Here is a 14682-nt window from a genome sequence, read left to right as displayed (position 1 = left end):
CAGCTAGGCATGATGGTAATGCTCAACGTAATAATTGTGACAATGTCAAATGCTCCATACTTTGCCAAAATATTGAATTAGACATCAAAATTGATAGACAGAAATGATCTAGAGTTAGGCATGATAAAAATACAAATACTCATGATGATAGTTTTGACTTAGTAAGTCAAATATTATTGAAAATGTTGACAAAGTCAATTCTGAGATAATAATTGTAATCTTAAATAAATAACATTTATTAGGCAAAGGTAGGAAATTTGACTTACTTTCTCATAATTTTGACATCTTTACATTTAATTCCTTATAATTTTCCCAGTTTTTTGACTTGTGTAACTTTTTATCTATTCTTCTCTTTTGCTTGAATTAATTGGCTTCCATAATATGTAGCCTAAAAAATAAGGGGGCATTGAATTTCACTCATTAGCAAAGTCAGTGTGTTCAGTCTAATGCATGCTCACTGTCTCGTCCGTCCTTCCTTCCCAACTGATTGGTCACTTTATACTGTAGATTACTGTATTAATACAGTGTATTAAACTGGGATCTATAGTATATAAAACCAGATAACACCACAGCTATGTTTAACAACATGTTTTCAAAGTTTATTTCATACAGTTTTCTTGTTGTACACATACTTCTTTGGTAAAAAACACATCAAGACTGAATGAAGCATCAAAGTATAAAAAGACATCTAGCTCTGAATGAGGCTGTGCATAGTGGGGGGTTAAGATGGTGGCGGTTAATATGATTTCCTGTACTTGCTCTGCATCCAAACACGGTGCATTGCAACTTTCTTTCCTCTGTTCACTTGTAGTCGCCTGTCCTCCAGATTCTGAATTTCTTCCAGTCCAGCACTGGAAAATAAATCATGAACCTCTTCTGTAAAGAAATACATAAAATCACAGTCAGACACCAGGGCTGTAGCCAGGATTTAAGAAATACTGAGGTCATGAGTCCAAGTTCCCCCGTTCCACAGAAAAATGTTGATATCAAAAATAAAGTGTATACTGTGTATATTTAGTAATACCTTTTGTGAAAAAATAAACACAGGTTCCATCTCCACGTGTGTAGAAGTTCTCTGATAAGCAGCGTCCTGATTGAAAAAAGATTATATTATATTAAAAGTATTTAATTGTAAAACAACACGCAACACACGCTAAAACAAATTAGGTGATGTGCATAAAATTGTTATATTCTGTTGTATTTTACTATTTGAAGGCTCACCCTTCTTAAACCTGAGTTGTGAGAAGTCATATCTCCCATAATCACGGAAGAGAAATATCCCTCCATGTTTCAAATATGTAGATAGTCTCCCCACGACTCCTTGCATACTGTCAATGAAATATCAATTAATGGAACAATAATGTTGTACAATAAGATTGCAGCTATTGAAGATCCAAATAACACCAGAGATAATACAGGCTGTATGGGAATGTATTCATTGATGCCTCAAAATACATAACAAACAGCCAAACAAGCAAAGTATTACAAGCTGAAATGTCTATAATACTATGGTGCCCATGTCAGTGCGTTTGGTAATAATAAAGCATAAAAATTTAAATATGTAGGCTGCAATCCCTTAAATTCTTGTATACTTTTTTATGTCAACCAAACCACTGCACAGTTAATGTATTGCACTTTATGACACAATACAGCCTGCATTTAGTTTTATATGTTTGGGTTTTGCCATGACATTCAGACAAAGCCTGGGGAAAGTGAAGGTGGGTTGGGAGGGTTATATGGGTTGGGGGCGGGGAATGGCAGGTGATAAATGACATCAGGCCCTCCTGTCTTTGTGTTTTAACCTTCACCTACCGCTCCGGATGAATGGAGGAGAGCACAAAGACTGCTAGAATAACATCCAGGCTCTGAGGAGGAAAGGGAAAGGAGGCCATCTCCTCACAAATGTCATGGACAAAGGCATGACACACAGAGTCATCATAGTCTGGATGGTCCTATATGAGGAACATGAAGTAGGCTGTAATAAATATAGTGTAAAAATACAGTATTATAAAAGTTATCTGGTATAAATGGTATAATCTCAATCATGCAAGAAAAATATGTTATAAAACGTTTTTTTCTCATCAAAAATTACAAGGCATGATCTATAAAGTTAGATAATAGAAGGCTTTCTGTCTGTATAAAAGTAATTTTATATGGTATGTTTTTGGTTTAAATTGTCAGTACTGCTACTGTCAAGTTATTCATCTGTCTGAGGCAATTACTTTAAATGTACTAAATCCATCTCTTCTTCTTCAACTTGCAGATGATTATTTTACTCCAGTTGTGAGATGAGTGTAATTGAATGGCGCAATTTGCACATGTGATAGTTTTCATATGATAATGTGCATACATGGTGATGTCATCTCTTGTGTATTACTGAAATTACTTTCTACATGTGAGACTTTTTCTTTTCTTTATTTTGCTAAAATATACTCTTTCTGAAGTTTTTTTATTGTTATTGACGATTTACTTATACTTAATGTGTCATATTTGGAAACAAATATCCCCACAGATCTACAGTTGAATTTAAACAGCTTTGACTGGAATCCATTTGCTCTCATAAGACACACCTACTGTGATCACTCTTTGACATTTCGGCTTTATGCTCTCACTCTAATGAGATATTTCTACTGGCAGCAGTTGGCATTCAGCTACAGAAAATGAAAAGAAATACATCCTGTTACTGCAGGTTACAAAGATCTTCAGACAGATTAAGATGAGTTTCAATTAGGTCTTTTTCAGGGCCAACACCAATATATAATTCAGATTCAATTCATCTTTAAAGCTGTACAAAAATATAATCTACCAGATTCTTGATTCAGTTTCCTCATTGATTCAACTGTAGCTACTGTGCAGAGCTTTGAGTCATTCTGCAGTACTTTCATGTATGCACATTTTCTGAGGGAACAATGGTCAGGACTATAAACTCTAATTTGAAACATCATTCTGTAAAACTGAAAGATTGACATTAACCACAGATTTACGATGAAAGAATTGAATTTATTCCTTCATCCAATGTTAATGTAATCTGTATGAATATTTTAGCAGTCTATGACATGGGGGACATAATCTGATATGATTGTGACCACCCTCAACATAGATTGAGATTTTATATAGCGTTGTTTATTTTTATACAGTATGGAAGTTATATTGCTCAGTACTGCATTGACAAAATGCATTGACCTCAACACAATATTCAGACTTTTGGCATATTCATACCAAGCAATATTAGAAATGCTTACCTTGACCACCTGAATGGCACGTGGGGAGAAGTCACAGCAGTATAAAAATGCATCTGTTCCTCTGGGAAATAGAATAGACAATTTAACAGCCCTTAAATCATTACATGTACAGGTTATAAACATTTGATGAAGCAATTTTGTGGCTCCCAAATGCGCTTTACACAGAGTAATGCAATATCTGTCTTCCTGGGAAAAACAAATGGAGAGCATATTACAAAGCAAGGAAGTGAGAAGAGTTAAAGGGGAATTTGGCTATTTTAAAGTAAACGCTCATCGTTATTCTAATGTAGTCTTGACCCAGAAACTGATTTTAGTGCTGGCATATTGCCAGTTGTTCCTTCAAGGTCTCTAAGAATCCCTGTCCAAAGTGGTACAATGGTACCATACAGAGCTTTTTCACTGAAGACATTTTGACATGACACCAACTATAACAGGCCAAAGTAGCTGCTGTGAAAAAGACCTATTATGAAGTATTTTGCAATGACACATCTATTAACACCACATCTATTTTTGAGTCATTTCCCATCTTTGTCATAGTTTATATTTCAAATTCAGATCCAATTAGAGAAAAGGAGAGGATTGTGTTGTGGACGCTAAGCTGAACCATTCAATCTTCAAACAAACAATGTCAACTGGGACATAAGAGTGGTTCACTACTGCTTTTCTAACATATAACTATACTGAGCAAAATTAATATAATATTTGGTGTACTTGAAGTGTTTTACATCTTTGAGTAGAAAGAATGCTGAGGATTGACATATGATACACGTCATGATAATGATGCTGAAATGGATGAAACTCGCAATATATGCAAATATCTCAAAATATGTACTTACTTTATGGAATTAACAATGGGAAATACACTGTTACCAACCCCACATCCAACCTGTGAAAAGAAAATATGTTCTGCTGATAATTCTGCCTACAGGAACACAGCAAAGCAAAGCTGTCAATGCAATTATACACTTAGTACTGCAACTTATAGCCTGTTCTTTTTTTGTTGTTGTACACACAATTGTGTAATGGTCCACATATAACATATTATTCATAGTCTATATTAAAACAATTAAACTCAATATTTTTGGAAACCTCCAAGATCCTGAAAGATGCATGTTGTCCAGGGAAAGTAGAAGTTTGAGTGGCATCTTCATTGTTTTCCAGTGATGCTCCTTGACGGGCCTTCTGACAATCAGGGGCGTGTCTGCGATAGTGAGTTGTGCCACTGTGTTGATGGTGTCTGGTCTCTGAGTCCATGTTGGATTCACTAGGTAGCAGGATTTCCGCCTGATGATGACATCTGGTTGTGGCTTGGTATTTTGTATCCGAAGGAAGCAGTTCTGGGAATTCTAAAAACAGCCACTTGCGATCTTTGAAGAACTTATCCTGGTGCATCTCATAAAACTTGTCCCAGTACTGGTAAGCTTCTGTGTCAAATTTACCTGTGTGGGGGGAATTTAGGAACTTTTTAACCATTGCTTTGCCATGTAACCAAATCAAATCTATATTTCTAAATATTTTGCAGGAGTACATTCTTACCTTGTTCATTTAAAGGAATTTTCACACAGGAATTTTCTTGTGCCTTCTGCTGTGCATTTTCTTTGTCCTCTTCTGACCACTGTACATGATCCCTAAAATGTAAAGCATTACAAAGCAACTGCTGATACATCTGTTTAACAATAGTGACTCACAAACTGTCCAATGTGTTATTTGCTCCCTCACCAAATATGTTTCAATGTATCTCAAAATATGTTTCATATAGTAAATTAAAGAACATTCAAAACTAGAACATACAAATCCACACTGTGTTTTAAAATTCATGAAAAGGCTTCTGTCTGAAGCCTAAATTCTAGCATGATGTTATTGAAAGGGGGCACACCTACACTGAAATCCTGCAATCCCCTTACACAGAATATACAGATGAAGGACAAATAGTACATCACTAACCACATGTTGTGCTTAAAGATGTCATCAGGATTGGTCAGAATCCGTGAACCCAGTGGAGCTGAAGGTCTTCCTGCAGTGTTCTTTAGTCTTGTAGACAATCTGCTGAAAACTTTAGCCACTTTGGCTACAGAGAGGCTCCGCAGTTTATGCATTTACTCTGTAAAAGTGCAGCAAGAGTTGAATACCTTTCACAATGCTTTGACCGTGCACCTATGGCTAATAAGATTCATGTGAGCTGTAGCTGTTTAATGCTAACAAAATATACAGTTTTACTCTTCTATTGATAATTTTTATCTTTCAGGAACAATGTTCAGTTTAATATAAATACCTTTCAATCAAAAATGATTAATAAAAAGAACAAATTACATTAACAGAAATTACATGAAATTCAAAGAAGACTGCTACACAGAACTTTATACCAAACATAATTTTATGAGAAGACAAAGGTCCCTGTGTGTTCAGTTAAGAACTTACCCAAAGAGCAGCATTAATGTTTTGGTTTTTTTTAATCTTGGTTTTGTGGAGAACAAATTTCATTTAGAATTTAATTTCCCCATGTACAGTGACCTAAGGAGTTGCTATTTTAAAAAATGAAGTTGAGGAATCCTGATTTGCTTTGGTTATCCAAAGATTATATATTCAAAGAGGCTTTTTAAGAAGGAGGTTTGTGTTTTGGCAAGATTAATAGAAGGTTAAGACAGAGTTCCATGTATCCTTGACTATTTACTGTTATGTAAATTGGATCTTTTTGAAATGTTTTCTTTTCTGAATTCGTGGAATTATACAAAACTGCTACATAACTAACCTCGTTCCAGACTGCTGAATGGTTGTCCATTTTTTGTAACTTAGAGAGAATGCATTGATAAAATGAAGTATAAACAAAATGGTAACCCAATCTGCCCTTAGGCAAGTTGGTTGTTTGTGAATTGCAAGCCTATGGACTGGGTACCATGTGTTGCAGGAGTTTTAAATCAATCAATCAATCAACAAGATGGTGAAAGGCATGTAACAACAAAAATTACAAAGGTATAATGAAATGAATGGTAAAGCATCCTACAGGCAAATGTGGTCACTGTTAATTAAACAGCATGCTATATTTAACTGTGAGTTATTGGTATACAGATGGAAGACAAACAAGTGCGAAGAGAAACTCTTTAAGGGAAGATACTCAGGAACACTGGGGAAATGTCATAAGGAGAACTCTGTACCACAATGAATCACATGTGAGTCCCTTATTATAAACTCATGCTGTGTAGCCAAACTTTGTTCAAATCCACAGAGCCTTATTTCAATCTATAGCGTGAATCTCAAAGTTACCAAAGATACCAGATGAGCTACATAAGATTTTGGGGACATGTGCATTAAACATCATATACAGCTGTATGCAGAAGTTTGGGAAAAGTTTGCCAAATTACATATAGTGAGACTAAAGAGAGGTAGGCTTCATTAACAGGACAATAATCAAAAGCAGGCCTCAAAATCCACCATGAACTACTTCAAGAAACACAAGATGAAACTTGAGGAACAGCTCTCACAGTCCTATGATTTGAACATCACTTAAAATCAATGTGTAAAGCTTAAACATGCTGTGTGTACAAGACAGCCAACAAATATCTCAGAACTTAAATAATCCACAAAGAACTGTGGTAAACTTCCTGAATCTGGAATAGAAAGACATTAGCTGGATACAAAAAGCATTTGTAAGCTGTGATATCTGCCAAGGGGGGAGAGGGGAGGGGTGTTATTAAGTACTGACTTAATAAGGTACCCAGATTTTGGCACAGGCCACAAGCAGTATTTATTTGTTTCTACTCTACATGTTCAAATGGTTACATCCAACTAGTTTAGTTTAGTTTAGTAGTTACTAGACTAGTTTCAATGGAGAGCTTAAACACGCCAACTACAATATATAAATATTTTATGTGAAGTAGCAAACTGTGTGAAGTAAGATTATTTTAACAATCTTGAAGGTACGCAAGGCAAAATAAAAAAAATGTTGAGGGGTGATTTATGTATCCATTCTCCATGGTCAACCTTTTTCTATAGTCTATGTTGTCAACGCAACGTACCGGAAGCGGAGAGGAGGGCGCTACAGCTCCAAGCTGAACGTCTCGCGCTTAATTCTCCCGTAGAACAAGACGCTTGTGAAGACTACAAAAATGGAGCGGCATTAGCTACTAACTAACCTCACATCGTCCAAATACTAAATTATCGTTCACCAACTTATAGTTGTATATATTCCTCATTTGTTTCTCATTTCTGAACAACTCCACGGTTTAACTTGGTCATATATAGCGGGTTAGGTACGTCTTTTAGAGTGAAGTTAACGACATATCAAGGCTAACGCTAGCGCCGGAGCGGTCTCGGAAATATGCAGCCTAGTAAACAGTTGTAACGTTGCCAGACTGGAAAACCAAATCGCTCTCACCTGTCTCTGACTGTGGTGTTAGGGTCACTTTAGGTCGTTGTCTCTAGACATGCTACCAGGCCGTGCTCTTATAGACGAAAGTGCCACCTGCTGATGGCGCCGTACCAGAGGAACAGGACCGTAAACTCAACTGAGCTGTTGATCCGGAGGAGTAGAGGTGTCACGGATGATGGGACTCTGATCAGACAGAACATGAAAGTCCTCAGGAGTATCCTCCTCGAGGTAGTAGAAAATTCGTTTAAATAATTGAGCTAACAGGTTTGTATTTTTTCTATTAATATATTAACTTTTTTTGAACTGCACTGTAGGAAAACAGGGATTTCATGAAAGTATGGAGCAAGACCTCAAAATCAACAATCATGTATGAGAATGGTAAAATCTACTTTGAAAATTACCAGAACTGCTACAGTTGGTGAGTATGAATTACACATATCATACTAAATCATACATCACAGCTATACATAAACAGCAACATCAAGTCAGATAATACATGAGTCACACACTGCACACACTCTACATAAATCAAATGCTGAGGGCCGATGTATACTAATTGTGAGATGCAGGAAATTTGCACATTTCAAGACTATAATAGTTAATGCTAGTTGCAGCAGAGAGATGTGCTGAGGGAATGGTACAGAGGAAATGAGGTGGAATCACTTTTTGAAACAATTGTGACATGAATTATACCAAAGTGTTATTTATTTTTTTTACACTATTTATATCTATTACACCGTGCTTATTGACATACAAATGATTAAATCCCCATCTGCTTTCAGCGTTCATTCAGAGCCTCACGTTTTGTACAAATTGCCTAAAAGGTCTAAATTGGAAAAATTTGAAGATGCCTTGCTGTGTCAGACCCCACTTGTAAGTGAAACTAAAGAAACCTTATTTTGCACTTGCATTAGTAGAACTCTTAGCACTGAACTTGCAATGAACAGATATAAACAACCCAGTTTCAGACTGTCGTTTCATCTGTTTTTTTTTTGACAGGATAAAACACTGGCCTCTCCCTCTGATCATAAACCCAGCCTCCTGACTTTGACAGCCAATAACTGGCTGTATCGCTTTTCAGCTGAAACGGGAGAAGAGCTGCAACGAGTTTACCTCTCTTCAAAACATAAGTTTAGGTATTGTCAAGGCTCTGAGTTCTCTGTTCTTTGAATGAAGGTTAGTACGTTTATTTTCCGTTTTAGGTCATTTAAAAACCTTTTTATCTTACTCTGTTGCTTTTTTGAAGGTATCTTGGCTGGGAGGTTTCTCAAGAAATGCTTTATGTTAAATCTGTTCAAAACAAAGAAACACCTTTAGCACGACAGGTAAGATAAGTCTATTTATTTTTATTAAGGTTCATGCCTTATTTAAGAGTGACAGGACACTTTTTTAAAAGCAAAGGATCTTTCTGTAAATGTAATTTCTTCAGTTCATGAATTTTAATACATGTATTGCATAAGCCAAGGAAAATAAATATGAAATCTTGTAATGAGACAGTTGAGGAATTTAGGTATCTCTCGTCGAGGGCTCCAACTTATGATTTCCATTATCAGTTAGTCTGTTGACTACTGTTTAGATGAATTGATTAAATTGTTGATAAAATAGTGAAAAATTCTTATTACAATTTCTCTTTAATTAATCTATTATCAAAATGGTTGTACTTTTTCTGTGGATTGATTAATTGATTAAACAACAATTGATTTCACAAATAGTCCCAGGAAGAGATCTCTGATGTGGAGAAGGGTTCGCAGAATTTTACCTTTTCCATTTTTATTCCACAGGCAGGTATCACTCAGAATACAGTGATGCACTTGGCCATCTTTCATATTTTCCCGTTGCAAATTGTGGGCACTGTGGAGATCAACAAAAAGGCATGTAGAATCATTTGTAGGTTTTTATATTTTTCAAATGTGTCTGCCGGAGTGATATGTTGTGACTTACATATAAATCTTAATCTTTCAGGTATTTGGAAATGGTGTTACTGATGTTGTTCTGTCTCAAGGTGTCCTAGCTGTGTCTTACAGCAACAAGTCAGTGAAGCTGTACAGCTTTGAGCACATTGTGCAAAGGGTATGTATGTATTTTATTCCTGAAAGAGCACCTGCACTGTGTTTTGCTAGCTGAATATTTTATGCAATCAATATGTAAAAAGTAACATCACAAATAAATGTTTTGAAGAAATTGTACCTGTGAATATTAGCATATTGAATATTTTCTGATTATTTTGGATCATCTAGCTGCTTTCATCTGTTTGTCTGATGAATATTTTCAAAATCCCCCTTTTTGGTTTTAGTACATGACAGAGAAGTTAGTGCTTGGAAAGCAGAGTTCACTTCTTGGAGGCAAAACAGTGGGAGAAGCTCCGTTTGGTATCCCAGTAAATATCCAGATCACAGGTTGGTCTGTTTTTTTGGTTTAAACTGTATTTTTGCGTGAAAGTTACAACCTACTTGGCCGCTGTGAGCAGGAATGTTTTTGTTTACAAAGTAAGCATGAGGTTTTTTATCCTATTGCACAGATTGCCCTCCTGTACTTTTCGAGGTGTCCTGTTCTAGTAACGGTGTCCAGATCGGAGGCTACCCATGGCACTACATCTACACACCACCACATAAAAATCACAAGGGGACTCACCACATCTGTTCACTCAAGGACAGCACTATGGTAAATTTAAAGAATCCTCTTTAAACATACAATATAACACATTTCAGTAATGGGCAATTTCAGTACAAAATGTAATGTGTGCATGGCTGTAATAGTTTCCCCCAGTCTTGTTGTGCAATAGACTCAACGAACGCCAAATTGGTCAGAGCCTATTGAAAGTGTCAGGGTAAGAAGGGCTACAGATATTTTTGACAGCCTCTGTATTCAGCTGCTGAACAGAGCAGGATGAAGCCAAACCTGTTATTGCTATTCAAAACCCCACGAAATGGTCCAAGTACAGTACAGATTTTTGCTGCATGTTTCAACACAAGCTTCTTTGTAGTTTTGTTTTGCTTCTTTTGTTTTATTTTTGACAACATTATGTAGTTATTTCTTACTTGAGGCAATTTTCACGAATCAAGGCTGCATCATAAATGGTGTGGAAAGACATTAAACCACACTTGCCACTGCCACATTCTCCAAAACACAAGAAACTGTAGTTTTGTTTGCTCTGATCATTGTAATGTGCCTGGGATGCCTAAAAATACTGCATAAGCACACAGTATAATAAATAGATACAGTGGTGGTGTTATTTTGAAATGGTATGCAGTGTACATCATTACAGTACTTATTGAACGAATACAGCATTTTCCAAAAACTCTAAAGCTGCAACAGAAGCAGCATTTTACATAACCACATTTTAAGTCAACCGTGGTTAAGTGGTTGTCAAACAATAGATTTTGGGTGGAGTGTCGCCTTAATAAGTCAAATATTGAGTTTTCCACATTGATGTGTACACAATTTATTGATGCTTTGCAGACACTGAGGCACACATCACAGAAAACTTTTTATAAGATTCAAAATTTAACTCCCTCGCTACAACTGCAAGAGGAAACCTAGAAATGGTGACGTGCTCATGCTACATTTTGCAACTTGTTAGTACTTTGTAATTGTTATGTTGTAATTTTATGACAATAGGCAACAAATGGAATACAAAACATGAACTGCTGCTCTCTTGAGAGTGATGGGATTTTCTTCCACCCCGACGACTCAGGAAGAATCATCCACATTGGACCTACCACCATAAAGTGAGTACTACAGTCAACTTTTACACAACAGTGAAGAGTGTGTAAGGCAACAGTGGTAAAATTTTCCTTTGGTGTGGAGGCAAATATAAAAATCCAATAGAATAATTATTCAATAAAGGTTTAAAGCCTTGTATGTGCTTTGCCTCAACCTTTGTCCCAGAACAAAGTTATGTTGTTTGGTGCATTTTGACCTTATGTTATTATACTGGAGATGTTCCATAAGGAGAATGTTTTTTTTTTTTTTTTTTGCTCCAAGTGTCCTTAAAATCCTTGGTGAACTGAACAGTGGTTTGCCATCAACGGTAGTTGAGGATTTCGCTATGATGACCCATCGAAACAACAATGTGAGTATAATGCTTCTTTCTATGTGCTGGACAGACTTAGTTGACCTTCATCATGAATCAGCCTTGTGTATGTATTGCATGGTCGCTCAGATTGTCTATAACAAAGCAGATAATCTCACTGTAGAGATGGAACATACACATATTTCCATAATCTAAGAAATTGAATGTTTCTGCTTTCCAACCACTGCAGCCCACCTCACAAGTCACTGTCACCGCATCGGGCCGCACAGTGAAGAGAAGATTTCATCAGCTGGATGATGACCCAGATCAAGAGGTACCAATATAATTGCACTTTAATCACTGATCCTGTATCTATGGCAAAGAAAATACTTGCTGTGTTGCTTGTAAAAATGTACATCGACACAACAGGATCCAAGTTAATTCTACAGTTGAACAGACTCTAGGTGGAATACATTATATGTTTACTGTCTGATCTGGTGATATTCTGTTTTTTTCTTTTTGTCAACAAATCATAAACATAAAAAAAACCCCAAAAGAACAAAAATGAATTCATCCTAATAACGAGCATTGTCTGTGTGTTTAAAAGCTATTCCTCTGTGTCATTAACCTCTGTTGTTGTTCAGAAACTGTTGGAAACCCATCAGTGAGCCACACTGTTGCATTGGCTGACACATTTTATTATAATGAACACAGACATTAGTTTATTTGGAGTCAGTCCCAAATAGACTGCTCCTCTGCAAAATACTGACTAACACAGCAACTCTGCAGCTAAAAATAGTCCCAAACTAAGAGACTTTTTACTTCTGTTTGAGTTGCATTTTCTAAAAAACTACAATGCCAAACTGTTTAGGAAATTATCTAACCTTTTTTAAAAACAATGGTGCTTTATTGTATATTTGAACCAATTTTCTTCTTCACTGGGAACCAATGGCCCAGGAATGTATACAGTTTTGAGAGACAACATGATGCATTGTGGGTTTTGGTCTTTTCATGGGCTTGATTTACAATAACAGAAATATAGAACATATCCTTTTAAAATACATCATACAAGCAGAACCTGTAACTGATGTCTTTGATAAGAGGAGGGAGACTATTCCATTAGCAAGTTTTCTGTGCCTTTTGTGGAGCTTATAAATAGTGTACCTCATCTTCCAGTCGGAAATAGAAACAGCACTGCATATCCATCACTCTGTTAAGTCCTGGGGCCACTCTGTATTTTTACACATGAGAGTGAGTTATCAAGGGCATCCTTCCTAGGAATTTAATAAGACCACTGGTCTGTGGTGACTAATAACACCACCTAAGATACATAGAACCACATTTACTGTTGAGTAAAAGTTCAAACTGAGGACACATGAGAAAATCAAACATCACTGTTGGGTTTCAAATATCATATCAGCCATTCATCAAACTGCTGAGAAAGTGCTCAGTCCTTGGAAATATAACATTTTATTCAGTACGCAGAACATTCAGCATGGCAGCTTGTTTCCTTCAATACATTTAATTGTACCATCACCTTCAGGTCACATCATTGTTGATTGTGGTTAAGTGTCCTCTTTTGCACCTTTAAACCATGTCAAGCAATCATGTACCGATCACACCCTGACTACACTTGCACATTCATACAGCAAGGTGACAAGTTCAACCACTGGAGGTCAGTAACAGAAGATTTGAGAATGCAGATAAGTGGCAGGATACAGGGCCTACTTACGTAATTGCTATATACAGTTGCTATATATAGCTAGACCTCCTCACTGTCTGTGGTGACAGTAATTTGATTTTGCAGACTTTCCGTATGGTGGAGTATGAGGATGAGCTTGACCTTTTGGCAGTAGTGGTAACTAACGGTGAGGAGGGAGAAGGAAGGGCTCACATCCGACTGCATGACAACCAGAGCGGACAGTTACAGCGGACAATTGATCTGGTTGAACCTTGGGATGAGGTGAGTAACTTGACACGAATATATCAATATTAGACTGAAATATCTGTGTATGGAAATTCATGTGTGCTCTTATTGTTTGTTTTTAGACCTATCGGCATGAGTTGTTCTTTGACAAAGATACAATTGTTCATATTGAACAAAAGAACACCAACTTCTGCTGCCATGTTTATAAACTCAAAGCCATCAGAAAATAAGTGATGCAATTAAAGCTACTGTAAAGCATTTAATGGTTAATTTTAAAACATTTTATAAATATTTGTCTCAAACTTATGTTTTCATGCAGTTTTCTTTTGTTAAACTCATAATGCAGTTTTTCATCTCTGGATCAGTCTGTCATTATTTTTTTGTGTAAATTAAACTTAATCAAGTTGGTCATTTAAATCAATGTATTACTGTTTCTAATGCTCTGTCACGTGTGTGAACCTTTTTACACTGTTTCTCTGAAATTAAAATGTTATATTTTTACACCTTACTCTGTATTTCTGCTTCATTCTGTCTTTCCATCATGTTTATCCAAATATTAATACATCTGTAAGTTGGTTCCATGTAATACGTACAGTATATGGTCAAAATTGTGAATTATTGTCTACTTGCTTTCACACCCACAGTTGCTCAGTTGTGTTAGTTTATTCCACAAATAAGCTGGTGCAGCCTGGATGTTCATTTGAAAATGCAGGTTTGTACAAAGCTAAAGTTGTACCCAATTGCAGCATGTTAAAGGCCCAGAAAAAAACATTTCTCAATCAGCTGCTTACTGTGAGTGATGGTGTCCTACGTGAAGACAGTTGTTTCATATGAATGAATTTTGTCTGTGCTGTTTTCTCTGAGCTCCTCTTTGCTCTGAAGTGGGCAGGGCACTTAAGTGATATTTGAGTCAGAACCTGATGCCAGTTTTGTGGTTGTTTGCTAATGTTCCCAGGCTACTATCAGTCAAGTCTGATGAAACCACACCCACACAGTTGAGATGTAGCTGGAGTCTATTTCACAAAAACAATTTGGATGGATGACCCTGATGAAGGCCATAACGCGTCGGTCCAATAAAAGTTCTTCTGTTTACTACAAGAGTTGCTGGAGTTTTGACATCACAAAAACAATTTGC

General features: G+C 36.4%; 2 protein-coding genes across 2 annotated transcripts; one reads left to right on the top strand and one right to left on the bottom strand.

The window, feature by feature from the left end:
- Window positions 1-573: 573 nt before the first annotated feature.
- Window positions 574-7752, bottom strand: mettl8 (methyltransferase 8, methylcytidine). The gene is made up of 10 exons (XM_023424595.2): window positions 7615-7752; window positions 5187-5343; window positions 4779-4870; window positions 4332-4681; window positions 4079-4128; window positions 3243-3303; window positions 1813-1952; window positions 1222-1328; window positions 1025-1090; window positions 574-876 (listed from the first exon to the last, which is right to left on the bottom strand). Exons 2-10 carry the CDS (start codon window positions 5336-5338, stop codon window positions 737-739), a joined length of 1158 nt encoding a protein of 385 aa, XP_023280363.1. The 5' UTR covers window positions 5339-5343; window positions 7615-7752; the 3' UTR covers window positions 574-736.
- On the top strand, window positions 7708-14055 carry dcaf17 (ddb1 and cul4 associated factor 17). Its single transcript, XM_023424593.2, has 14 exons — window positions 7708-7836; window positions 7923-8026; window positions 8391-8481; window positions 8608-8744; window positions 8855-8933; window positions 9390-9479; window positions 9571-9678; window positions 9902-10004; window positions 10127-10269; window positions 11227-11336; window positions 11593-11680; window positions 11871-11954; window positions 13428-13583; window positions 13670-14055. The coding sequence occupies exons 1-14, from the start codon at window positions 7708-7710 to the stop codon at window positions 13775-13777; spliced, it is 1530 nt and encodes a 509-aa protein (XP_023280361.1). The 3' UTR covers window positions 13778-14055.
- The last annotated feature ends 627 nt before the right edge of the window (window positions 14056-14682 follow it).

Source organism: Seriola lalandi, unplaced genomic scaffold, assembly GCF_002814215.2.
Source record: "Seriola lalandi dorsalis isolate HSWRI2012SDOR001 ecotype SW California unplaced genomic scaffold, Sedor1 jcf7180002054744, whole genome shotgun sequence".
Taxonomy (NCBI): domain Eukaryota; kingdom Metazoa; phylum Chordata; class Actinopteri; order Carangiformes; family Carangidae; genus Seriola; species Seriola lalandi.
Note: the sequence above shows the minus strand (reverse complement) of the source record. Positions and strands in the feature narration are given on the sequence as shown.

What these genes read in the sequence shown, in the direction of transcription:
- mettl8 (XM_023424595.2), bottom strand. Translation starts at nt 5,338, where the DNA reads ATGCATAAACTGCGGAGCCTCTCTGTAGCCAAAGTGGCTAAAGTTTTC. An exon ending in CATCTTTCAGGATCTTGGAG is followed by an intron (nt 4,129 to 4,331) that starts GTTTCCAAAAAT and finishes TTCTTTTCACAG; the next exon opens with GTTGGATGTGGGGTTGGTAA. An exon ending in GTGCCATTCAGGTGGTCAAG is followed by an intron (nt 1,953 to 3,242) that starts GTAAGCATTTCT and finishes TTCCTCATATAG; the next exon opens with GACCATCCAGACTATGATGA.
- dcaf17 (XM_023424593.2), top strand. Translation starts at nt 7,708, where the DNA reads ATGGCGCCGTACCAGAGGAACAGGACCGTAAACTCAACTGAGCTGTTG. An exon ending in TGCTGTGTCAGACCCCACTT is followed by an intron (nt 8,482 to 8,607) that starts GTAAGTGAAACT and finishes TTTTTTTGACAG; the next exon opens with GATAAAACACTGGCCTCTCC. An exon ending in AGTAAATATCCAGATCACAG is followed by an intron (nt 10,005 to 10,126) that starts GTTGGTCTGTTT and finishes CCTATTGCACAG; the next exon opens with ATTGCCCTCCTGTACTTTTC.